Consider the following 27,671-nt stretch of genomic DNA (forward strand, 5'->3'; position numbering starts at 1 on the left):
ATGAAAATTCCCAAACGAGGCTTTGCCACGGGGTCGCTGGCGAAGAAGAAGAAGAAGAGGAACAGCGCCAACTGTCCCGTCCTGTGAGCAGATTCTCTCTTCCAGGAGCATAACGAAGGAGGCCAGCAACGCGCACCTGCTAGGCACAGCGATTGCTTTCTTCGGTCGACGCCCCGTGTGCCTTTGCCGACCCGGATGGACAAGAGCGGCAGGTGAAGTAGCTTTCATACATCATCGTACCACTGATAGAACAATCAAGGCCTCACAGGCTGCAGGTCTGCTGTCGAATCATCGTACCACTGATAGAACAATCAAGGCCTCACAGGCTGCAGGTCTGCTGTCGACTCGAGCTGCTAGTCAGCACACTAGAACCAAACGTCTCGGCAATAGGTAAGCCTTCATTGTAGAGGCTGGCCGGGTTGTATTGCAAATGTTTACGGAGGTCAAATTTCACCAGTTCGGTAAGTGAGCCTTGGTCGCCCTTAGCTGCTGGCAGCAAGGAGTAGTCGGCGTGCAGTTACAGGGGATACTAGGGTTACATTCGCTTCGTCGCTATACCACAGATACGCTAAACCACAGCGACAACACGGCTGCGGAGTCAGTCTCTTTTTAAAACACGCTCTTTTCTATTTTTTTTCCTGCTTTTGTGAACCCTCGCGAAAGGAACTATTAACAATGGTTCGTGTATCGCTTGGTAGCAGCTGCAGTTAAGATTTGATTCGCGCGGTGGCGCTCGTAACCACCCCTCCTCAAACAAGGCCGACCGTAGAACTGAAAATTGTTCTCTTGCGCTACAGTCAAACGTACAGCGTCCTCCTGCCGGCGTGCGCACTGTGGTGCCTACTAGCGTTTGCTGTGACGCAATGCGAGGCCCGTCCTCAGATCGACATCCAGCTCGACGCTGCGGGCCGCCTGCGCTCCATCACCAACCACACGGTGGAACTGATTGGGCCGTGGATACACATTGCCCGATACCTCGTCTACCTCATGGCCAAGGAGCCCGTCAGACCCGGTAAGAGTAGGCTGCTTTTAAAAGTAACGTTCGAATGCGACAGCTTTAGGAATCTGATCGGGAAAAAAATTGTGACTGTAGCCATAAAATTGGCCCCTTGGCAAAAGGGAAGTGACCAATTAAAAACAGTATAGCAGAGAGAACTGAAGGCCAAGAACTCACACACACACGACGAGGACGATGTTGCTGAGTGACGTCATCAGAAAGACAGTGACAACTCATGCAGGAAGAAAAGAACTCAGAAAAGGCGGTTACGTCGCATGTGATATATGCAAATATCTGCACCATATATGACGGTTCATGGACCGTCAGTGCAAAGAAGCTGACGCAAACAGGCTCAGAAGTTGCAGCAAAAGCTATGACAAATGTGAAATCTAATGCTATCGCATTCCACTCTTAAGGTGACCTAAGCGTCCCCATAGTTTTTAGCGCTGCTTTACGTGCTCATGGAAGCGACAAGGTTCATGACACGTGCCATATTTCCTTTATTTTTCTACCAGATTTCTTCTACAATTTCTTGGAGCAAAGAACTCAGCCCACATTCAAAAACCTGATCAACCAGGTATGCTAATATTAAGTGCTATTTATTATTTTATTATGATTTGACTTGTAAAAGAAAGACAGATAAACTTTTTTCTTGCACTTAAACAATATTCGACTGTCTTTAACGCTGCATAACTAATGACTTTGCTGTGCGTTAGAATATCTTCCCACGTACGTTAAGGATAGAAGAGGACGTTGACTGGACACTTACAAATACAGAAGAAACATCACCCAAATAATCACTCAGCCATTAGGACAAGTACTAGCCGTAAAATTTAAGCCCATGCAACGGCCTAAATATAGTAGCTCAGAGCTTAAAGCTTTGTTTCCAGAATCAAATGATATCTGTTCTTACTTGCAAATGAACACAACTATGCATGAGTTGACTGAAGATCTCGATACCCCCTTTCATGTGCATATGCGATATATTCCACATTAGAGGTGAGGATACACCCGTACAAATGTTCGGTTAAATGCTTAAACACTAGAAAAGACATGCATCTGTGGTGTTGTTATGAAACATATTTCACAAACACTCAGCTTCTTCAGCTTTTGTTACTGTCCCGCACGTACTAGGAATGAGAAAGACCGGTACAGTTACAGCTTCTGGCCAATGATTACTGCGTAATCCGTACATTGTTTAACGTCTAAAAGGGGGAAAAAGGCGTACACATAATCAAACTTATAAAGTAAACAAATCGCTCCATCAATTGCGATACTGCAGTACGCCCGTTGAAATTAGCCCTTACTATTAGCTTTTCCTCTATTGATCTTACAGCAGGCCTCTTGCATCTGTGTCAGCTGACAATTGACTTCGTTTTCATAAATCTATCGCGAAATGCGGTTTGCACAGTACTTGTGAGGATCGGATGCGCTTTTCCGAGCCCAAACAAAAACTATTGGAATTTGTTTCGTTGCGCAGCACATGGTATCACAGGATGAATACGTTATTATCATTAGCTTCGCTAAGTCCACAGCATAGCAAAAGCCCTTGCCATTAATCTCCGATTATCCCTCTCCTGCGCCAGTTGCCCTTGCCCTATCCCCGCCCTCCTCCTTATCTCACCTTACTATCTGAACTTATCTCACCCCGAGCTACTTTTACTTCCTCATAGAATCTCCTCCGTTACTCTAAAATACCAATCATTATGCTCCCTTCGCGTTACATGCTTGTTCATGCCAATTTTATCATCTTGATTTCTGCTAGCATAGCATTAACTTGCGTTTTAGCCCTAACCCTCTCTTTGCTGTCTTCCTGTCTTTTAATGTTACCTTTGTGATTTCTCCTTCCGTAACTCGCTGCTTTGTTCAGAGTTTTTCTCCAAGCCTTCCTGTTGGTCTAAAATTTGATATGCCGATTGGTAGAATGAAGCGATCATCTGAAAATCTACAGTCGGTTGCATTGCTCACAGGGCTTCCTAAAATGCTTTTCTCAGCTGAACTGCCGGCTTGTTAATGCTCATACTTCTCACAGGAGTTGACATTTGATGGTGATGTTTGTTTTATGCTAACGTGTCTGATTCGGTGCGAATTAACCGGAAGTCCGCATCGTATGTAGTGGTGCCGGATGAAGAAAGTCGCTTTCTATACAGCTGTCTCCGGAGGACAGGGGAGCGCTCTTAGTTCGTATGTTTTCATCATTCTGCCGTCGTCTAGAGGCGATGCTGCCGGGGCTGCTGTTGAGAAAAAATTCTTGGTCAAGCATCACCGCGTACTATGTGGACTTCCGACTACTTCCCACCGAGTCAAGCTAGTATCCGACGCAAGCCTAGTATAAAGAAAAAAAAACGACCAAATTCCACAATTCCACCTCTGTTAGAAATCTGAGCTCGAACAAACCAGCGGTTTAGCCGGGAGAAGCATCTTAGGAGGCCGTCTTGAGTGACACAAAGCTCGGCATATCGCCCAAGAGGGTGGAAACCGATTCTCGATTTGTGCTGCTTCAGGTGCGCATCCACCAGCCGTACATCTACCAGCTGTTCCAGGTGTTCCTAGTGCTGACCAACATCACGGCAGTGGTGACTGTCTCCACCCTGTGCCTCCGCGCGGCTGGCACGTGCGGAGCGTCCTCTTGCCAGGACGTGACCATCAACTACCGCCTCCTCTTCCAGACGTACACGGCCTCGGCGCTCATCATCTGCGGATGTGTCATGTGCGGAGCCATGTCTCTCGTCATCTGTCGACGTTCTCATTATGCTCTACGTGTTCCGATATTTATTCGTAGTAAAGATACCTGAAACAACTCTCCGGCAAAGCCGAGTTCGCGCGTACCTTTTCGAAAACCCAAAGCCACACTAAAAACCCGAAGCAGCAGACAAAGAAGCCCACCACTGAGCGTTGTCTGCTTACTGTCGATTTTTCCTCTGGTTTCTGTTCTCGCGCTGTTTGTTTCGAGGCGCAAAACCAACGAGCCCTAGAGTCTCAACTTTACTTCGCTTGCTCGCGCAATCCACTGAATAGCAGTTCTTTATTTTTGTAACAGCCAAACGTGAAACGTTCCATATAACGATTCCTACAAATTCGTATGTTCTACGTATTGTGTTCAATTGGAAACCATATACGCGTACGGAAAAGTAGAAATTCAAATTTACTCCTTATGATTCATCCATAGGGTGCGACAAAAGTTTCCGGGCCACAAGGCCTGCTTTTGGGTCGCGTAGTGTAGCATTTGCGACCGCCGCGAGCTTCAAAGTGTCTGTAGAAGGTATGAGAAGGATCATTCTCACCTCTGACAACCTTGGTAGCTTCATGGACATCTCATGTTCAAAAATTTACTGCTCAAAAACAGATCTGCGGCCGGGGAACTTTTGACATACACTCTACATGATAAATTATGTGGAAGCTATACGAAAAGAATACTGAAACCATGCGAAAAACATGGAACGCGTATGGATTTCTCTATTTTTTTCATATCATATAGACTCCTTACTACCATGATTCTTTTTGCTGCGCTCATATCGTACATATCAGCAGAGCTAAACATATATGCGTTGTGTGTCTCATTACACTGAAGACTATACAACTTCGCGTTGAGCACTTGCTGGGCTATTTCCGCTACCGTACCAAACCTCCGCAAATACCAAAGCCTGAAAGTGAGAGGAATGAATGAATGAATGAATGAATGAATGAATGAATGAATGAATGAATGAAAAACTTATTGTTAAGGAGGGTTCTCGCGGCGTAGGTGGGTCCCTCAGTCCAAGGTCCCAGTGGTCTTTGCAGTGGTGCCTTACTATCTGTGACACAAGTCTCCAGGACGTCTAAGTGGCAATCGAATCCAATAGCTCGTTTATTAGGCAGCGGCTCGAGACCAAACGTGTGGAGGTGAACGTCAGACTTGTTTTCTCTTAATTTGTGGCGATAAAATGTGGTCACTGACAGACATTTCACCTATGCGTCTATATTTTTCATGTGTCCTGGAGATTTTGGTCCCCATGAAAACATTTTATCCAGGTCGCCATATGCCAGGTTTAGCGGTTGCGATTGTTAACCTTGATTATTATTAAAGCATGGCTGAAATCCTTGGTCACTGTCGACGGCATGCTTTGGCTGCGAGAAAATTCAGCTTTCTGACAGCTTCTCCTCGCTGCTGATTTCTGGGGGCATCTGAAAGCTGCAATCCTTCAGTGAGCTTTCTAAACACTCCATTGCAATGCAGTGCCATTGAAGTCAGTGCAGCTTTTGATTAGGCAGCGATGCACACTTAGTCATCTTAGCCTCGTATCGTATTTGCTGTCGTTTCCTGCGGCAGTTTCGCACGACATATATTTTCGGTCTTGCTGCTTGTGAAGCGTGAACACGCTTTCTTGTGTAGTGCACTGAGAGAGATCTGCAATGGATATCACTCCACCCCATCCTCTTCTCGGTGCATAAGGTATGCACTGTAACAGAGAAGTGGATTAGGATGACGTATAGTAAAGTGGTTAAACAGAGCCGAAAGCGGACACATAGTGACAAACTAATAACTGGCGAGGCAGTATTAGAGGGACGGTCGATAATTGATATCGTATACCTGTTGGATTGCTGTGCATTACGAGGGCACAATAATGAGACAGATCTGACTGAAAGTCCATTAGCTATCGAGGAAAGAAAATGTGAGAAAGTTCTCAGCAAATCCGCCCCGTAAGAGAATTATTGGTTGTTTTTCATGACACTCACTAGTTACAAATTCGAACGTTAGCGGCCGGGATTTTGACGTAAGTTTCCGATTTCCAGTCTCGGCGGTGTATTCGTCCTCACCTGCGATTACCGCATCAACACGGGCGTGGACCTTCTGGGCATTTTCGTAAAGGGCTACAGAGACACACTACTGCAATTCCTGAAGGCAGACCTTGCGAATGTAAGTACATGGCGAAGGAACGCAAAACAATAGACTAGAGCAACTGCGCATGCGCACGTGGTGAAAACTGTCGGACGAGGCGGCCTTAATTCGTGTTCAGTGTGCATGTTTGGTTCCATAGTACCGCCGGTCCAAAAGCCTCAGGGTACGGAGGCAAAAAAATAATAAGCTGTAGACGCGGCTTTTTTTCCGGAGAGGGGAGACAGCTCTGCCTACCACAACGTTTTTGACCCAAAGGAAAACCTTCCCGCTGCTATTACTGTATAAAAACAACAAAAATAGGCACCGCACAACGAACACAAGTGAACCTCCTTTGTGGTAAGGGTTTAGAGAGTAGCGGTTTTCATTAGCCGCTTACCAGCCGTAGTGGCTCAGACCAGTCGAAGAACAAAGGAGAAACTTGATCTTCTGTTATCGCAACAGATTTCATGTAGTATTTTTGGCCATGAACTTGTATTAACAACAAACATTTTTGTAGCGAGAACAGAATTCTCAGTAGTATTGTGCTGTGCCTTGTCGTACCCACAGAACTATAGAAAATACAACAGTACAACAGATAAATGCTCCAATACTACAGAAAAATATGTTGCCGCGACAAAACAACAACATTTTGTCCTATTTTGGGCACAGTTCTATAGTAATTTTTATTAAAATTGGCTTTAATGTTCCGCTGCTGAACCCGAGGTCGCTGGAACGAATCGCTATGTTTGCGGCCGACCTTCGATGGAAGCGAATTACAGGAGCGCTTGTGCGCTGTGCGATGTCAGTGCACGTTAAAGAATCTCAGATGGTGGGAATTAGTCCTCTGCCCTCTAGTGCGACGTCCCTCAGGTAGGTCAGCCCCATGTAGCTTCGGTAAATTAAACAACCCCGGATGGCGGGAATTAGTACTCTGTCCTCCAATATGGCGTCTTTCAGATAGGCTGGCCGCATTCAACTTCTTTACGCAACAACCCCAGATTGTAGGAATTACTCCTTTGCCCCCCAATATGGAGTCCCTCAAATAGGTCTGCCTCATGCAGCTTCGGAATGTTAAAACATCTCCAGATGGTGGGAATATGTCCTGTGCCCTCAAATACGATGTCCCTCAGATATGCGGGCCTCATGCAGCTTTGATACGTTAAACAGCACTAGATGGTGAAAATTAGTCCTCTGTCCAGCATTATGGTGGCCATGCAGCTTCGGAGCATTAAACCTCTCACGTCTTGTTAGACTTATATATTTCGCATAATCGCAGATAACAAACGTTTTAATAACGACGCTTAAAGTTATTGAAACGTAGCGTTGTTTTTCTTTTTTTTTTCGCAGGCTTCCCAGATAACGTTCGAGAACATGGTGCTTGGGCTGAGAAAGCATCGCGACCTGTTCCGAAAAGGTGCGTTACGTATTTTCGCTTTTCCTGCGAGAAACTCTGAACAGGACTTAGGAAGTTATAATTGTAGTCAAGTTGGTAAGCCAACTAAAACTACAAAAAAGACAAAAGACAGCAAAACACGCCGGGCACAGAAAGACGACAACACAGGGTGGTACAATAAACTGAATGTTTATTGAGTGACAGCGTGACTTTTATAGAGAGATCGCATGTGTATTACTACACCCAATCGCAATATAACGGTGAAGAATATTAAAAACAAGCTCCACAGAACTTTTTATATTCTTCACTCTTTTCTTGATTGTTTGTAGGATTACTCGTGCGATCTCTCTATGAAAGCCTTGCTGTCATTCAATTAAAGTTCAATTGAATTTACAGCTCTGTGTTGTCGCCTTCCTCTGTCCTATGTCTTTTGCAGTTTTTGTTTTAATGTATAAACAGGACTCAGCACTGAGCCGCCGTGGTGGCTGAGTGGTTACGGCGTTCGGCTGCCGGCCCGAAAGACGCGGATTCGACCCCGGCCGCTGCAGTCGAATTTCGATGGAGGCGAAATTCTAGAGGCCCTCAGTGCACGTTAAGGAACCCCAGGTGGTCGAAATTTCCAGAGCCCTTCATTACGGCGTCTCTCATAGCCTGAGTCGCTTTAGGACGCTAAACCCCCATAAACCAAACCAGGACTCAGCATTGAGGGAAAATTGCGTTCTAAACCACTGATAATGCTGCTCGCGCTTATACCGAGCAAGTGCCCTATTTACAGTTCAGTGCGGCTCGCCATTCGGCTAGCGACTTTCCAGGTTCCTGGTAACTACTATAACGGGATCCTTTGTCTAGTATCTTTAATTACTGTCAGTGAAACGATAAGCCTACAAGGGCCGAGTAGTTGTAATAACCAGTGGCACAATATCTGTACAGTGTGTCAAACGTTTGTAACAGCCAAGACGGTGTGCATAGTTACACTGTATAGTCAACGCAGACTAATCACGTAAAGAACAAAATCCTGTCAGAGCAGTTTTTGATTAACTAACCCCCTTGTTACTTGACCGCAAGGCTTTAAAACCTTATAATTAGCAAGAAACAGGTCGTCAGCAGTCGCTCTACAAATTTTCGCTCGCGCAGAGCGTTTAAAAACTAGCTCTGTTGCTTCTGCCTGCTTCTGCCCAGCCTTGCCTTTTCCTTGCCTCTGCCTTGCCTTTGCCCTCCATCTGCCTTGCCTCTTCCCGCCTACTTGCCTGCCTCTGTCCGCCTGTTTTTGCCTCTAACTAACTAACTAACTAACTAACTAACTAACTAACTAACTAACTAACTAACTAACTAACTAACTAACTAACTAACTAACTAACTAACTAACTAACTAACTAACTAACTAACTAACTAACTAACTAACTAACTAACTAACTAACTAACTAACTAACTAACTAACTAACTAACTAACTAACTAACTAACTAACTAACTAACTAACTAATTAACTAACTAGCTAATTAACTAACTCAACGGAACTAATTGAATGAAACTAAATAACTGAACTGAACTAACTAAACTGAACTGAACTGAGCTTTCTTTTCGGGCCCAGTTACAACGGCGACGGATCAGGGCTACGGCTACATGGCTGGCGACGATGTGAGCAAGAGCCTGAATACTTGGAACGGCGGCGCCATCACCGTCTTCAGCACCACCCGCTTCGACAGCCGTGAGCATCTTCACCTATGACATTGCATACGAGAACCACTTTCATTCGGCGGCGGGGGCGTTCGCATATCAAAGGTATCATAAAGCTTTCGCTTCCAGATGCGACGAACTTTCACACACGTGTGAAAAAAAGAGAGCACGGCAGATAATCCCAAATGATGATTTAATGTAAGATACTCGAGCATTCTAGAAGGTGATGACTCGTGCATATCATACGAGGGATATAGAACCAGTTCCAACCGGAGTTTTGGCGGGGAAATCGCAAGAGCAACATTAGACGCAAATTGTAGTCACCATAGCACAGCCATTCTATAATCCTATCGCATTTCCTTGTCTAAGAATGTGGGTAAGAAGGCCCCTCAAGTTGTTCCAGGGCGGATCCTATAGGATATACGCTCCGCCGCCTTCACATGAGAACCATGGCAACAAGTTTGAATCGAGCGGCGGTAAAAAAAAAAAATTAAAATTCAGTTTTCTCGATCATAAATGCGCCTTTTGCTACCTGGAAAAACATCGACATAAGCAGAAAGAGCCCGAAAATCAATTTTGTTTTGAGATCAATAATTCGATAGGGTTCTACTCAGCGTCCGTTTAAGTGTATTCAGTATGCAATGACGCGTGGGCAGGATGGTAGGCTGTTCATGTCATCCAGATGAGCTTGGAAGAAGGGGGCGATTAAGAAGAGGAAAGATTACCCCGATAGGACGCCTAGGTTTCTGTAGGAGCTTCCATGAGAACAAGGAAAAGAGCTCAGGAAAGGGGCGGTAATCCATCACCAGTAGAATTTCAGTCGATAGATACGCTTTTTTGCAGCTGTGGCACCGAGCGTTTCGCTGCTGCATCTGGAAATTTTTGGCTTTAAGCACTAGTCTTGGATCTGCTGGAGTAAATGGTGAGATTCAGTCTTCAAAAGCTGACGGTCGCGAGAGCGTGGGAAATGGCTGTGGGTGAAAACATGGCTTAACGTATACAGTGAGTGAAAAAAAAAAGTCCAGACTATTCGCCTTCTTTAAGCATAGAATTGAAAACAATAATTGTGCTCCCCCCTTCGCTACACCTGTATGCCTCCGATCACATGTTTACCTTACGACGTTATCAGACATGACGCCTAGATGTAGTTTTAAAAAAAATTTATAGCGGTAAACCGTAAAATATCCGCGATTAAAAGGCTTCAGAAAAGTGACGCATGCTGCAGAAAGAGACGCGAAGGGCATGCTTGGTTTACTTTTTAACTATAATGACAGAACTATATGAATTGTGCACTTGCGCATTGCTGAAGCTTCGCAGGTCCATAGCTACGATTAAAATTCACAAACTACCACAGATGCTCAGCGATCGCGTTTGATTGTAACCCAAGTTTGGCATGACGCTGTCACATCTCATCTGAGTTTTGCGTCTAATATCTGTCAAATCTGGCTGTTGTACATCCCCCTACTTTTGAAAATTTAAGAAACCGAAACTGCACGCAGGTGAAGAGAGGTAATTTAAGTATGATCAGTGTTTGTTAGACAATTCTTGCCCGTGACATGCGTTACACTATCACGTATACTTATTATTGACAGCTTAGACTCTGCTGAGTATGTACTAAGAAATGTCACTTTGCCAGACTGAGACCAAGTGTTGTCTGGAATCTAAGTATCAACAGCAAATGCACTCTAAGCTCAGTGGAGTAGAAAGGGAAGTAAGCTGTCCTCTAGCGCGCTCCTTTTTATAAAATAAAGTGTGCTAGAGGGCAGATTGTTCTCTTTTTACTCCCATATAGGAGTACTCGCGTTTATAGGGTGCTCAAGCAGATCTAGGTAGTAATAATAATAATAATTGGTGTTGGGGAAAGGAAATGGCGCAGTATCTGTCTCATATATCGTTGGACACCTGAACCGCGCCGTAAGGGAAGGGGTATAGGAGGGAGTGAAAGAAGAAAGGAAGAAAAGGTGCCGTAGTGGAGGGCTCCGGAATAATTTTGACCACCTGGGGATCTTTAACGTGCACTGACATCGCACAGCACAATCTAGGTAGGCACAATCAAGATCTCGGTTGTGTCTGACAGTGCCCGAAATAGCATTCTCTGAGAAAACCAACGGTCAGTCTTATAGAATGTTATTTTCTTTTGCCCTATTATTCCCCATTTTTCTAGAGGCGCACAAGCGCCCCCATAATCAGACGGCAAATGCGGCTGTTTTTCGTTCTTTGCAGCCGTTACGAGGTCGTTAAACGCCCATCAGACGACATAAATCTAGGAAGAAAAATGGAAAATTGATGAACAACGCATCGCAGCTGACGCGGGCAGCATATATGATCGAGATTTCTCAGCAGCGCAGATTTTTTGCTTTGTTCTTTTGCGGTTCACCGTCGTTTAGAGCTGCGCCGATGACAGAAGGCAGAGATGGTGCCGTAGTATGCGACGAGCGACGTATATTTTAACTCGCTGACAGTTGAAATAATAGGAGAGGTACTGACCATAGGGACAGTATTTTGTTTTCGAGATAACGAGGGTTATCATTTCACTTATTGTTAGTAGACTCTCAACTGCTGTTATCCAGCCACCTGATTTAAAATGGACAAAATGTCAGCAATATCAACCTTTCGGTGTTGTTACAGGAAGCTAAGGATGATTCTGAGTGAGCTCTGACTGCCTTTGCTTAGGCTGTGCTGAGTAAGCACGGATTGTAGGAAATGCCACGTTGTGGGAGTTAGACCATGTGTTGTCGAGAATGAGTATAGGCAGCACATGCTCAAGCTGTTTTTTTTTAAGCATACAGTGTACAGATCATCGGAGCTATTCAAGCAACCATTATACTCGTAAATGCCACTCCGTGCGAGCAGGAAAACCTTTTTTACACTTCTTAATGGTAGTGATGGCTGTTGTTGCGGTGATTGATGAAGATGGCGATCATATTCCCCTGTTTCTGAGTGTTGTTGTTTTCCGCTGATTTTAGATAAAGCGCTATCATTCCCCCCCCCCCCCTTTTTTTTTCTCCCTTTTATGTTCCTGTCTTACATCCTTAAAAACACAGTCGACGGTTGGGAGCAACGCTCGTGCCCTCCTGCTACAAGTTATTTACCAGAATAAAGATCATATCTGCACCACACAGCCAGGCAGGCTGGTTGGAGTATACGGGTCGCTTGCTGCAGTTTCCACCGTGACATGGTATCTCAAAGTAAACTACAAGTGCCGTGGTGCGTCTCCTGATTTCCTGCTGTCGATTTGTCTCTTGCATTTTTTGCAGTGCTTAACGACACCATCGAAAATCAGGTGAGAAAGTTGTAGTTCCAAATGTACCAATATGAGGTGCAACAATCCTTATCGCACAGCTGTTTGTACTCTACTCTTTTCCACTAGCAATACCCTCCGGCTGTACAACAGCAGCTAGCCGGACTGCGGACCCTGGCTGTACAGATTGACAACGCAGTATGTACAATGTTCACCTTTGGAGGCAACGTAACCCTTGATGTTTTATGCAGTGAGCGTCTTTGTTTTTGTAGTATTACTGTGCCTTCCATTTTTGTGCCCCGCTGACTATTTAGTAACCGCTTTGCAACACCAGACACGGATTATTTCTTTAGAGGCACTGTAACGTAAGACTTAATTGCGCTATATTTCATAATCATAAGTAGCGAAACACATTTACATGCGATTTCAAATGATGCACATTGTGCCATTTAAAGTTCGCTTACTGACATTATTTTAACGGCGCTGACAAAAAGCGTCGAAGTTTTGCTATTGGCTTAGTAGAGAGCGTGTTGCGTGAAATGACGTGATCACGCAACGCGAAAACAACAACCTTAAGCTACAGGGTCCGTTTTTTTTTTCTGCAGAACATTTCTCAACTACACCTCCCAGTCGAAGAAAAAAACACTACAGAACTGTGTAAAAAAATACGACAAAATATTTTTCAGTTCTCGTAACCAGAAATTTTTGTTGTTATGTAGTATTTTTTCCTGTACTTTTCTGCAGTAACTACAAAAATTTGTTTGCTACTACAAATTTTTTAGCAAAAATATTGCAGAAATTATGTTGTTCCTGATAACCTGCTGTTAACCTGTTCCTTAGGTGTCTTCCCACTAATCACAACCTTTGCAGAAGATATCGCGACATAACAGCTACTGTGGAAGTTCGTTGAGATTGCAGTCGAGACGCAAGGTTTTAGAAAATGAGCATATCTGAGTGGGATTACACTTTCATTGCTATTCTTCATACTCTTTTATTTTTCATAGAAACGTAATAGGTCACTGCACTGACGTAAAAATGCTTGGTACTGGCTTGCTCCTGTATATATTTTCCCTTTTCAAAGTCCTTTCAGATCAAGCTGGACGTGATCACTGCACTTGAAGACTCGACGTTCTTTCAGCGTGAAGGTTGGCAAGTCTGTCCCACTACTCATCATGTCCATGTTACCGCCGTGCTCTATGTGATAACACTTAGTGACTTCTAAAGCTTATGCACCAGCATTAAAACTGAGCGCATGTTCAACACGGAATATGCAGAGACGTTCCACGAAACACAGTTCTAATTTTGTAAAAAAAACTGGTGCATTGTGCGCGTGTTTTACTAGGGTCGCTTAGATGGCAGCTTCCCCGCAAAAGTAATCGTATATAATGTGTAATAATAGCTAAAATGCAGTGATCTTTCGGCACAGTGCAGACCTATGACGGATCGTAGTTAGAAGACTAACGAATTGCAAAATACTCATAGTTATATAGTTCCCGTAATCCATAACTTTTCCTAACCGTAAATTGAAAAAAAATATGATGAAATTTCTTTTTATTTCGTCTTCTGTGCTCTGAACGCAGCATGCTTGCTTTTAACAAGCCGTAAATTCAAATATTCTTCTGCTTGCGCTCTTCGACTGCGAGCAATGCTGGCCCAGATGCACACTTGCTGAATGTATACAATTTTTTGTTTTTATTTCTTGGCTTTGTAAACCTTGGCACACTATTGATGATGGTAGAAGTTCTGTGGCCGAGACACAGAAAAATGAAAGCACGTCTTTCGAATCTGCAGAACTTGCGATGTTTGTCTTTCTCTTTCTCCCCGGAGACACTGTCGTCACAGAACCTGTTTACCAACTCTCTTACTACAAGTGCTATTTGGTTATATCATGGCTTATGGTTACATCATGTCTTATCCGCCGCAGCTATGCTAACTCCGATCCCGATTCGCAGGGTTGATTCTGGTTGTCGTCGACCTCATCAAGAAAATCCGCGGGCAGCTTCACATCTTCACGCACGAGGTTGAAAACGTGAGTAGCAGCGTGCTGTATGCAAGCATCGTAGCTAACGCAAAAACACCCAGACAGGAGAGAAACGACAGGACACACGCGGTTTTCCGTGGCGCATGCTGCAGCTTGTTGAGTATTGGAAAACCGTTACCCCTACGTAGAGGCGACAGCCACGCAGAGCCATGCTGAGGTAAAATTGCCAGCTGTGTGGCATCGGGCTGCATCACGCGGCAACTGCGTCCGCAATGTGATCGGGCGGACTTAGGTCTTCTCACACGTGAGCGGTCTTGTCTCTGCCGACGTTTCTTTTCTTGGATTGCTTGGTTGATATCGAGCACTTGAAAGCAGCACAAAAGTGCATACAGGATCTCCAGTCTTGCAGGAGCCTGCGTTCACTTGCGCTGTGTTTAAATGTTTTTCACACGCCTTGCTGCGTAAACCAAGCTTCAAGCTCATTACTATTCTCTATACCGCGATGTGCACTTCACAAAAATAAGTCGCGAGGCAGTTCGCGTAAAGAGAGCACGTTTTTTCGGCGAGTGTTCATTTAGCTCCATAACGATCAGTCTTCGCTGGACGTTTCTTAGAATGCTCGGCGAAGTCTGAAGTAAATTATTTTATAAAGAGGTGGTTTGATGAGTAAACTATTTCTTAAGGTACAGGTTTAATATGCTACTGATTACACAGTATGCTAAACAAGACAAATACTGCTTAAGTTATTGTGATGACAGTCCCAATTTTCTTCTCCAGATCCGAATCGGCGTCGAAAACATGACGAGCATATTGCTGACGCCAGGAAAGAACCTTCTCTATATTCCTGGCATCCAGAAGGTTGTGTGAGTATCATTAGTCTTTTTATCACCACCTGATACTTGTCCTATAGCATTCAGTGACTGTTTACGTCCTCCTCAGCCCGTGCTTTGCTACGGCTTACTGGCGTTTATCAGCGCGTTGCTGCTTGTCGCAGAGCTAGTTAGTACCTGTGCTCATAAAACTGACCTTGCTGATACTTTGACTTATATTTTACTTTTTTTTTCTAAACCTTGAAGGTTGGGCCTATCAATTCTCTTCTGAGCACGGCATATCGTTTTTTCTACTGGGCGCAATTCGCGTGTTCGCTGCATGACAAAGTTCGGTTGGAAGCCATGACCTTCGGAAGTGGAGAGGCAGCTCAGTCCTAAGATCTTCCTACAATGAAGGAAAGGCTCTATGGGCGTTGTCTTACCGCGCAACCCTGTCTGCCTATTTATGGCGTTCGCCATTCGAATGCGTGACTAATAACGCTATTCGCATGTTAGGGTATTTACGTCACAACTTATCCACCGCTCCACTTCTACTTTATGCAATACTAATACGCCCTAAACTTGAATACGCAGCATCCATATGGGACCCCACGCATGAAAAGCCTTATAACTATTCTCGAACTCGTTCGCTCGTAATTCGGTCGCTTCATCCTTTCAAATTATGACCTTACCGCAAGTGTCACAACTGCGAAAACTCACCTTTCTCTCCCTTCTATACAATCTCGCCGGAAAGTTAGTTACTTAACTCTATTGCGCAAGGTATATCACCACGTCACGCTATACGACGACTTCATTTCACCAGCAGAATAAATTTCCTGTCGCGTTGATCATGGTCATAAGGTCGACATTGCAAAATGCCACACCAAAGCTTTTCTCAGTCTCACCTTCCCCGTACTTCCGTGGAGTGGAACCGCCTTCCCATCGATTAAAGATAACCGACGTTTTCGCGATGCACTAGATAACTTTGTGTATTTTGGAGAAAGATGAATTTGCTTCTAGTAGCATTCATTGTATTTTATTCATTGTTTTTTATCCTATGAACCTACTGCCTGGGGTACAATAAATAAAAATGTGTACATTGAACACTCTCATTAATAGTAAGAAGAAATTAATAAAAAAATATTGTAGACAGTGGACGTGAGGACAGCTGTCGTCGTAGCTCAGTTGGTAGAGCAACTCGCTCAGCATGCGGGGATCATGCACGTATTCATTTTCTACCACCCCGAATAGAGAGAGATGAATGGCTTCCATCAATGGAGTCGTCGTGTGTTGTATTTTCTCCCACTTTATGCCATGTTATCTTCAAAGTCATTAATTACTTTTACTTCTTCATGTACAAATGTACTCTCTAATTCATTCGTTCGATTGAAAGCACGGCAACTCTACAGTATGTGTTTTCTTGCAACCGGCCGATTAGAGACCGCCCCCCCCCCCCTCCGCAGACACACACACAAACACATCGTACTTACTTTCAGCCACGCCTCCGACTTCAGCCGCCCAATTGTCCAGTTTTGCGAGGTTAATTAGCTTGCAACAAAATAGAAAAAAAATTTTAAATGTTGCCAGTAAATATACTATCGAATACGTGAGTGTCTGAGTTTCCAACATTTCGCCGACTTCGATAAGTGAAATACGGACGTACCTGCATTAGTTCTTGGTGACATGGGTCACCTCACTTCCTTATCCAGTCTTCACTTCCATAATACGGTGGCTTAGTGGTTATGACGCTCGGCTGCTGACCCGAAAGACGCGGGCTCGATCCCGGCCGCGGTGGTCGAATTTCGATGAAGGCGAAATTCTAGTGGCCCGTGCACTGTGCGATGTCAGTGCACGTTAAAGAACCCCAGATGGTCGAAACTTCCGGAGCCCTTTACTACGGTGTCCCTCATAGCCTGAGTCGCTTTGGGACGTTAAACCCCCATGAACCAAACCAAACGAAACTTCCATAATACACCTTGTTTGCGAACGGAAACATGTCTTGTCCTGAGTGAAGCCGATTACACACACGCGAGTAATGAAGGCGTAGAGCTCTGCAGCAGCGCAGGCCTCTTCGCTTCTCGCAGCACGTGGTCGATCATGGGCTTTGTGGCCTTTCTGTGCCTGAGCATGGGCGGCATGATGACCGGCTTCATCCTGGGCTACGCCAACCACAACGACCGTGCGTCGCCTTTGGACCGGAACAAGATGTCCAACGTCGCCGGATACTTCCTCGTGCTGTGAGTCACGTTGTTGTCATATGTCGCGTCTTCTTCTTTTATGTCTATACATGATTTTTCCCTGAATGACCATTCCGTGAATAACGTTTTAGCCTCAGACGTTCCGGTCTCGGGCATGGAAAGTATCCGAGCTATAACGTGTGCCCAAACCGCCCCTTTCATGCATCGCAACTAATCATTAGCGGTACAGTGGAAAGAGCTGTCGTTCCTTTACTAAAACACTTCGCCTTAATTTTTAATCTTCTACATATCGATGCAACTATATCTTTTCTTCACGTTTACCGCATGATACACCTGAAATGTCCGCTCCCGTTAGCACTGATGGACAGTTCGCAATCGATCCGGCGTGTTGTGCTCTGGCGTGCCGTTATCAGTCATGACTGCAACGCTGTTCATTTGCATTGCCATTCAGACTACCGAAACTTTTGCGTGGCTGTTCACGCGTTTCGCGAAGTTTATGGTCCGAAGTGAGCTTGGTTTCCTTTCGGCGATTACTGCCTCCCCTCTCTCATAAGAAACTGTGTACAGTGGTGACGTTTTCTTCCTTCTATAACTATCTTTCGCTCCGACTATAGACATTTTCACTGCGATTGCTTGACTGAGCGCACGGGTGTCTTATGCGGTAGTATAGGACCGTTACCGGAGAGAAAACCTGGTGCCGTCTGCCGTAGTACAGAAAAATACTGATTGGCTGGCGGGTAGGCGCGTCATTAGTGACTTCACCAAAACGGAGAAAACCCGTTGGCTAGTCACTAGCCCGGCAGTGACGTCCCCAGACCATGTTCGTGAATGTGAAACAGCGGCCGCCTGCCAAATAGCAAGTAGCAGGTGGTGTACGGGAAGAGGCCAAAGTAGGCCAAAGTAGGCCAATGTAGAGCAAAGTAGAGCCAAAGTAGGGCAAAGTAGAGCAACAGCACTTGTGTTGTCGTTTCCTTCCGTCGTCCTTGTCTTGTGTGCGCTGTTTTGAGAATGAGTACGGGAAGAAGTCGGGAAGAGCAAGCTGGGTCTTACAGGCGCCACCAGTCACTTCCGGCAGAGACATCAGCAGCTTTGAATGCTATCGCATTACACACACATGATAGAATTATTTAGATGTCAAGGTGTTTTTCGGACTGTGCTGCGCATGCGCACTAAGATGTCTGCATGACATGGGCCAACTGAAACGCTGCTGCCACAGCCCCAGTGGAAATATGGCTGCGCCCCAAAAGGGTAAATTAGAAAACGTCTATAGAGCCTGCATTGCAAAGTAGCGCCACCACCAATCAGACGAGGTGTGACCAGCAGCAGCGGGTCAAGCGCTTTGGCTGAAATCTCTTGCATTTCGTATTATAGGAAGGAGTGGAAACAGATAGAGAGGAATTCGTAGTGTGCTATAGACTATACACTGTAGTAGGGCAGTTCGATCGCAGCGTCGCAACCCTTGTTGGCTGCCTTGTCAAAGTCGGGACTAATTAGCGGCGCCCGACCATGAGCCCTGTAAAACACCGGTAGCTGGAGAGCTGGCGTTTCCTGGACGCGTGCAGCACGAGTTACTGCATGATGTGCGGCGTGACGGCCATGCTGTTCTTCTCGGGCGTGTTCATGCTTCTGGGCAGCATCGGAGACCTCTACCTGTGCCGAGCCACCCGCGGCTACTCTCACTCCAGCGAGGGACAGCTCAAAGATCTGGTGCGTTTCGGGCCCGTGCCTAATAATAATAATTGTTTTTTTTTTTGGGGGGGGGATGGTGCAGTATCTGTCTCATATATCGTTGGACACCTGAACCGCGCCGTAAGGGAAGGGATGAAGGAGGGAGTGAAAGAAGAAAGAGAAATAGGTGCCGTAGTGGAGGGCTTCGGCATAATTTCGACCACCTGGGGATCTTCAACGTGCACTGACATCGCACAGCACACGGGCGCCTTAGCGTTTTGCCTCCATAAAAACGCAGCCTCCGCGGTCGGGTTCGAACCCGGGAACTCCGGATCAGTAGTCGAGCGCCCTAACCACTGAGCCACAGCGGCCTATGCTTTGTTAATTGGATGTACAGTCACGAGAAATTTTTGACGGAACAAAGTCAGAGCATCCGTTTGCTGATTGCTCCAAATTATGTGAGGCAAGTGCAGTTTTTTCTTCTTTCTAACTAGCCAGTTTTTTCTTCTTGGCGTATAATATCCAAAAGCCGTTCTCAAATTTTGTGCAGAAGAAACGAAAATTCGCAATTTTGTGCAAATAGTTTCTTCCCTCATCTGTTTCTCACGACTGTACTCCTATACACAGACACAAAATAGTATATACTCAATTTTTCTCAGTACTTCAGGCTTGAAAATGCTATGGTGATGATTTGTCTAGTGGAGAAGTACTTACGAAAAGTAAATAAGTGTACTCTTTCCTAATACCCAGTAATCGCAGGCCCCATGCGAATATAGTGTTTCCTTTCACAGTGCGTGCACTTGGACGACGCTTTCTTTGTATGCTTTGGATGAATGTAATAATTATCAGTACTAGTGTCTTTTGCATGTTGTGCACTTAGCTTGCCCTCGGTTTGCATACTTCGTTTTTAATTTTATAACTATCGTTGCTTGATGTGCTGTTCGTTTGCTTTAACGCGATACCATAAGGAGGGCGATGAAGGCAAGAACTGTCCGTTGGCGTCGGCGGTGTCCGCATCTGTGTGAATGTGGTGCTTGGAGGTATTTACCTCTCTTCGCCTGCCACCTGCCAACCGTTCTCCTCTCCCCTTCCTTCTATCCGGTTGTAGGAGAGAGGAGGAAGACGCTAGATAAAAACGAATCATCAAAGATAAAAATGACTATATTTGAAAAAATATCCAAATCTTTCAAGATTTTCAAAAGATTTGAAAAGATTCAATTGCCATCTTTAACTGCATTCTAATGTTGCAAATGTATCAACAGGTTCTATTACCTGTTATTCTATTAGTATCGTGTACTTAATTCCGTGCGCAGGAATTTCCCTACGCTTTTGTATCGGTATATCTTAGGTTTCTTTAGGCGGGAGGGGGGGCGGGGGGGTTGAGAATCACTACTGCTTATGCCTCCCTTAACGTGAACTCTTTATCACGTCCCAGCCATTACAACCAAATTCTACCTGAATAATTTTTACAGTGCCAGCAACTAAACGCTTCTGTGGAAATGCGTCATTTGCACGAAAAGACATCGTCACCATGTGATCTGGTCCTGCATTTATATAGGTTACATTATCTATTGGTCACGTGAACAATTACCTCCTTACACGCACAGACCTCCCTTAAAAGGTGACGCTGAAATTCGCGTTACATTACGTCAACACTCCTTCATTTTTTAAATGCTATTATAATGATAGCATCAGAAGCCTGTAATGCTATCGCAATATAGAAGTCCCAGTTGGCGAGAATGAGGTTGGTCGCAGCTGGCACAGGACCGGGTTAATTGGAGAAATATGAGAAAAGCCTTTGCCCTGCAGTGGGCGTAGTCAGGCTGATGAAGATGATGATGATTACAAGCCTCGTCGAGTAAAAACATGCGTCGTCGGAAGCTAAATTGGTTGGAGGGAAGTGACGTCATCGGGGTAGATGACGTCACCAGACGTTACTTCCGATAAAGGCTTCAACAGCTGCTAATGTATACACATTGCCATAAACTTCGGTGGACACTTAAGCTCCGCTTTAAGGGCATGACGCAATCGTTCCCTTCAGCGGCCTGGGACATTCTTTGCGTATCACTGCGCAGACAGGGTCGTTCTCGACGTTCACAGATCGCGGAGAGGCCGCTCGTGCAGAAGCGGTGCTGTGTTAAGCGATGTGCCACTGCCCCAACAGCTGGATTTTCAAACACAGCCGCCCGCGTGGAGCTTGTCGCATAACCAGGTTGGTCTTCCTGAGCAACCTCTCGCGACCAGTCGTTGCTATACCTGCCGTCTTGCGCAGTGAAAATTTTGGTGGCAGGTGGGCCAAAATAAAAATATAATTATAATATAATTGGTTTTTGGGGAAAGGAAATGGCGCAGAATCTGTCTCATATATCGTTGGACACCTGAACCACGCCGTAAGGGCAGGGACAAGGGAGGGAGTGAAAGAAGGAAGAGGAAAGTGCCGTAGTGGAGGGCTCCGGAATAATTTCGACCACCTGGGGATCTTTAACGTGCACTGACATCGCACAGCACACTGGCGCCTTAGCGTTTTTCCTCCATAAAAACGCAGCCGCAGCGGTCGGGTTGGAACCCGGGAACTCCGGATCAGTAACCAAAATAAAAATGAAAATCGGTTTTGGGGAAAAGAAAATGGCGCAGTACCTTTCTCACATCTCGGCGGACACCTGAACCGCGCCGTAAGGGAAGGGATAAAGTAGGGAGTGAAAGAAGAAAGGAAGAAAGAGGTGCCGTAGAGAAGGGCTTCGGAATAATTTCGACCAACTGGGGATATTTAACGTGCACTGACATCGCACAGCGCACGGGCGCCTCAGCGTTTGGCCACCTGCTTTTTCTCTCACAACGCCGACGCCATATTTTCTGCAGAGCGGGAGCCTTAAGGCAGTGGCGTGAATACTTATTGTAATGGGGTGTCTCTGCATCTTTTCTTTTTGTTTCGTCCAGGCTATCTCTCTCGTCATGAACGCCACCATCAACCGCTACCACGTCCTCAAGCTTCTAAGATACAGCACCATCGAACAGCAAGTTTCGCTTTTGTTTTTGTTTTGTGTTTTGTTTTTTCTCTCGATTCTCGCATTGTGACGAAACGTTCAGAAGTTCGAGGCTTCTGTCCGCGACGTTTATTTGGTTTAGGTTTTGTGGGGTTTAGCGTCCCAAAGCGACTCAGGCTATGGGAGACGCCGTAGTCGAGGGCTGCGGATAATTTCGACCACCTGGGGTTCATTAACGTGCACTGACATGCAGCATTTTTCACCTCCATCGAAATAAGGCCGTGATTGAACCCGCGTCTTTCGAGTCAGCAGTCGAAAACCATAACCACTGAGCTACCACGGCGGCTGGGCGTCTTTAAATGTTTAACCTGCTAACTTTACAGCTTTCAGAGCATCCGCCTTTCTACTCTGCTTCACTAAAACCTGGTAGCAGTGCAAGCAGTAGGATGACAAGTTGGGCTAGTTAATGCCGTTAAGGACACAGAAAAGTTGTGTACTTCTTAATTATTTTCCTGCGTCATTGTTCGCGCTATTCTTTGCTTCAAAATTCACTGTAAGCGGCAAATATTAGGGCAGCAAATTAGGGCACGTTTCAAAAGTGAGATTGGTCCGCGACGTGTTGTCCGCAATGCTACTGTAATTTTACACTACACAATCATGATTTCATGGACAACAAGCGTGCTATTTCAACACACGCTCTATGCTTTCACTATGTTTTCGCAACTGTTATACACGACAAAAAAAGTCGATAATTCCTCATGCCTGCCCAGTGACACACCTGTGTATTGAATGATACCGAGTAGGGGTGTGCGCATATTCGGAAGTTTCTCATAATAAATTGAATGTCCTACTATTCATTAAAAAAAGGAGTAATTATTGACCCTCATCCAAGTAGTTTAAAGTGGTTCTGCCGAATTTTTTGCTTGATCCTCGCTGCGAGGATTGATGTGCTCCTTTTCAGGCACTGTGTGGAGCACCAGGGCATAGCTGGTCTGGCAGGCATCCGACCTTCGGACCTCCAGCAGGCCTTCGACGTAAGTTCTACCCTCTCGATGCATCCGGCGTTGAATGGACGCTCACAAAAGGGCGTCTGTTCCTATCAGATTCAAAGAACTTAGAAGAATATGTGAAGTTACTCGCGAATATATTAAAAAGAACATTTTCACGGCTTACAGAGATCAGACTGACATCTCTTCGTTTCTTTTAGTTTTTTTTTTGTCCTCTCGAAATAACGCGAGAAGGGGCTTCTTGACGCGCAACACGGATTCCTTGAACTTCCCTTTAGTAACGAAAAATTCAGGCTGTCTCGGTTTTTTAAGGACAAGGCGATGCTTTACTCGAAGAATGGGATATTTCGTTGTATGATTTCTAGGTGGCATGTTCGTGGATTTGAGGTGTGGAGGATTCATTCCTATAGGTCACAGATATACTATAACAAGCTGTTTTACACTCCAAAGCAAAAAAAAAAAACATGAGATGGGCTTAACATGTAGCTCACTTGGCATACAGGAAACGGCAAAAGGCTTTTTCACTGCGACCCGCATGGCGACGGTTTCAACCGTGCGAAAATCGTTTGAGCTATATTAAGCAGCTCCTGATGCAAAGCTAACATTATCGATCTGTGCTCGTTCGAAGAAATTCCCGGTTGTCGCAAGAGCGCTGTACGAGCAAAATGCCACTTGCGAGACGAATTTTAACTTGTAGGAGATTTCCGATAAAACTGCTACTACCACAAGGATTGACTTCTTTTAGTCAAACGATATTTGTGAATTAACTCAGGAAATTTCGCCTGTTATTGATAAGTAACCTGGATGTTGATGACAATGGACACTGGCACGTCATGTGTGTTGGTGTTTTCATTGGTGTACATAGTGCAGATAATTTTCGTAGTGTAATAGTGTAAAAGTGGATTTGAAGAGTTACGCGCAGTTGACGCGGTGTGCGTTGTTTTATTTTGATCTTCCTCTGTTCTCACTATTTAGTTCCAAGGAGACATCATTTTTGAAAGTTTTAATAAATCGATTATCTACGCGTTTTTAATGCCTAGGTGCTGAAGCAATCGGTTTGCTCTGTCGAAATCGGCATTTTCATTATATTTGAGTTAACATTTTTCTCTTTGACGAATTAGAAAGCCAATGCCATGGTAACAAGACATACGTACGTCACCGCTCGCAACATAAAAAAAAAACAGCGCCCAAGGCGATGACGGCTGTAAGTGTTTCGAAGAGAGTGCAGTTGGAAATTGGGACCAACTTAAGTAATTGTACGTAGCCATTTTGTAAACCACTAGTTTTTTTCTTCCGAGAGTCATAAACCTTGAACCACTCTTCGCTGCAAAGCTTGTCTGAAATAATTCTTTCTTAGAGAATTGCATAATTGGTTAATTAATTCTGTAATTATTTATGGTGCAGTGAAAGAATCGGACTCGTTGCATACATTTCCTTCTTGAGATAATTTACAGTTATTTGTCATTTTATTTTATTATGATATTGTTCAGTCAGTTGGCAGTCTATTAATTAAGGCTTATCACACGCTCTTTCTGCATACTATATTTTTTTTCCAGAACATCGTACTTATTCAGTACGACCTGGCGAACCACTTCACAATCGATATAGATAAGCTCATAACGGGTTTGAACGCTCGCCACCAACAGTTAATGAATTTCAGCAATTACACAGACCAATTAAAACTGGTGAGTAACTGTCATCCCTTACGCGGCAGCAACATAATCTTACCGCTATGTGTTTCTGTTTCTTTAGAGCCGCATTCCTTGTCTTGATCTGTTTATTTTGGGGCAGCTGATACCTGTATATTTTTGTTTACTTTTGCCTATTACGTACACACTAGGAGACATTACTCACTATTATGTGAAATTACTTTGCTGAAGTTCCCCTTTTTTATTATTTTGTGCGTATGTCACGCTGAAGTCGTATTGGTATCAATGTTTTGTTTATTTTGAATTTGAAGCGTTTGGGTCCGTTGGGCTACACTAATCTGCCACCTACACACAAGCACTGACTTCTCACTGGCGGGAGAAATTGTATCGAAAATGTGTGAGGCAATAATATTTTATTAGCTTTTTGTTTGAGAAAACAGTGCATTTTGGAAGGATTTTGCCAGAACGTTTGCGTCACACTCGAAACACACATAACAGGCTTCCTTTTCACCGATCGCGAGCCGTGATGCGCCGCTTTCACTGAGCAGAGGCCTCAGTGCGCGATGACAGAGCTGCCACTCTGTTATTAGGGTTTAATGCATGATCATCATCATTATCAGCAGCAGCCTGACGCCGCCTACTGCAGGGCAAAGGCATCTCCTATGTTTCTCCAATTAACCCTGTCCTGTGCCAGCAGCGGCCACCGTATCCCCGCAAACTTCTTAATCTCACCCGCCCACCTAACCTTCTGCCGCCTACCGCTACGCTTGCCTTCTCTTGGAATCCACTCCGTTACCCTCAAGGGCCAGCGGTTATCTTGTCTTCGCATTAAATGCCCTGCCCAAGGCCATTTCTTCCTTTGATTTCGACTAGGATGTCATTTAGTGCGCTAGCACTTATAACGTCATTCTCCACATTTAGCCGCTGTATGTTTGTGTGTGTTGGGCAGGCTTCCCTTGCGGGCAGCCTGCCCAGGTGTGGGCCACAAGTCCAGATTTCTTAAAAATCACGTTTAACTGTGATGTAATTGTCGAATATTGTAATATGTTGTTATGACCATATTGATGGGAACGGTATAACCTTGCGACGCATAAAAAGGCCTGCTTTTAAAGTATCTCCTGCGCTCGTGCCAAGTAGTTAAGACTGCTATAGAAAACCAGCGGGGTGTGTTTTTGATACTAACATATAACTACAAGCGTTCCGAGGAGGGGTCTGCGGACATATTGATTGTTGTGGTGCAGTCTTACGATATGCGAAAAAAAACTACATTCATAAACAAGTGCTCGTTGAAAAAAAAAATGTGCTTGTTCAGAATTTCTGGGTCTGGGTGCCTGCTAGAGATGGGTGCACCTGGCCCGTAAGAGCCTTTTGCGGATTGCGGTTTCAGATACTGACGGTAGCATTACCCAGTGGTTGTACATCGCACGGCTATGCTAACACCTTCTAAGTAATTTTTTTCCTCTGGGCACGGTGAAAATTTGGGAGCTTTTTTCGTGTGCATTTATTTGTTTGATATGTTGCGCTGGCGCAATATTAAATGAAACGTGGTGATAACGGACGTTCTACTTGTCCGATTTACTTACAGCAAGACAATGTCAAGCAGTACGACCAACTGAAGGTCAGTGTCAGCGTGTCTCGCTGCCTCGACACAGGAATATTATTTCGATATATTTAACCTCCTTATCCCAATTATTTCTATATGCAACGAAACGCCTTGAAGCTGGTGAAAATGACGTAGCCGCGTTAGCGGGAAAACTGGGCGCTGATAATTTAGCATGCATTGTTGACTCGTTTACGGGCACAGTGTTTGCACGCTGATCGAGGTGGGCAATTGGCCTCTAGTTGGGGATAGGTAAGTTTAGATGGATGATAAACAGGTAAACAGTGTAGGCACATATATGTAAGGTGTCGCTATAGGCGTACAGGAGCGCGTGAATGGCTTCATCCGCTTGCGAAAGCTATTTATATCAGTGTTGTTTCGAGATTACGCGAGAAGGGTGTACTAACGGAACTGAAACTGCTTCTCTCAACTAGTTTGCGAGTTTTTTTTGTTTATGCTAAGTGCTTCTGTGCTTGGAAATTCCTGCATTCGGTGGGCTTCAAACCTTTGTTGAGACCAGCGCATGCTGGTTAAATTCAGTACATGGACGGTCAGAACAATCATCCTACTATCACTCGAAAACGCCTGTGACATTACTACGAGTCTAAAGATATTCACAACACAATGATCTGTAATTAAGCGGAGGAGTTTGTGGCTGCGTGCGTGCCTGCGTGCGTTGTGCGTGTGCGTTTGCGTGTGTGTGTGTGTGTGTGTGTGTGTGTGTGTGTGTGTGTGTGTGTGTGTGTGTGTGTGTGTGTGTGTGTGTGTGTGTGTGTGTGTGTGTGTGTGTGTGTGTGTGTGTGTGTGTGTGTGTGTGTGTGTGTGTGTGTGTGTGTGTGTGTGTGTGTGTGTGTGTGTGTGTGTGTGTGTGTGTGTGTGTGTGTGTGTGTGTGTGTGTGTGTGTGTGTGTGTGTGTGTGTGTGTGTGTGTGTGTGTGTGTGTGTGTGTGTGTGTGTGTGTGTGTGTGTGTGTGTGTGTGTGTGTGTGTGTGTGTGTGTGTGTGTGTGTGTGTGTGTGTGTGTGTGTGTGTGTGTGTGTGTGTGTGTGTGTGTGTGTGTGTGTGTGTGTGTGTGTGTGTGTGTGTGTGTGTGTGTGTGTGTGTGTGTGTGTGTGTGTGTGTGTGTGTGTGTGTGTGTGTGTGTGTGTGTGTGTGTGTGTGTGTGTGTGTGTGTGTGTGTGCGCGCGCGCGTGCGTGCGTGCGTGGTGCGGGGAATGGAGGGTGAAAAGTATATGTCCATACATGACTGCTGAAGGCATAAGTCTAATTATGATTATTCACCATTTGCGTCCTCTGTCCTGATCAGCAAGCTATAAACGCAGACCTCCAGTTTGGAGACAAGGTCAAGAACGACACAAAAGGCTTCAAAAAGGTTATACAGAAGGTGAGACGCGCCTTTTGGCATAGCACGTGCATTGACTGTGTTGCGGCTTCCAAAAATAAAACTGAAAAGGTAACTCCAGGTTGCTTGTAAATGAAGGGAATTTTGCGATTATTGATTTCAGATTTTCCAAGACTATTCACTAGTGAAATGTGACGATGTAAAAAACGACCTCCTGGGCTTTTTAGACGAGGTAAGCCTAGCCTACGAGCTCCCTTTTCCGACGTCCTAG

The 27,671-nt window shown here is 45.0% G+C and overlaps 1 protein-coding gene across 1 annotated transcript; it reads left to right on the forward strand.

Moving 5' to 3' along the window:
* LOC144097660 (uncharacterized) lies at window positions 1-27,671 on the forward strand. Its single transcript, XM_077630311.1, has 19 exons — window positions 1-83; window positions 798-1,012; window positions 1,513-1,574; window positions 3,502-3,707; window positions 5,771-5,894; window positions 7,203-7,269; window positions 8,838-8,954; window positions 12,181-12,206; window positions 13,255-13,309; window positions 14,117-14,193; window positions 14,923-15,008; window positions 17,039-17,191; window positions 18,715-18,859; window positions 21,758-21,834; window positions 22,766-22,838; window positions 24,368-24,496; window positions 26,046-26,078; window positions 27,365-27,442; window positions 27,564-27,671. The coding sequence occupies exons 1-19, from the start codon at window positions 1-3 to the stop codon at window positions 27,669-27,671; spliced, it is 1,914 nt and encodes a 637-aa protein (XP_077486437.1).

The sequence above is a fragment of the Amblyomma americanum genome, chromosome 7 (genome assembly GCF_052857255.1).
Source record: "Amblyomma americanum isolate KBUSLIRL-KWMA chromosome 7, ASM5285725v1, whole genome shotgun sequence".
NCBI classification, from domain to species: domain Eukaryota; kingdom Metazoa; phylum Arthropoda; class Arachnida; order Ixodida; family Ixodidae; genus Amblyomma; species Amblyomma americanum.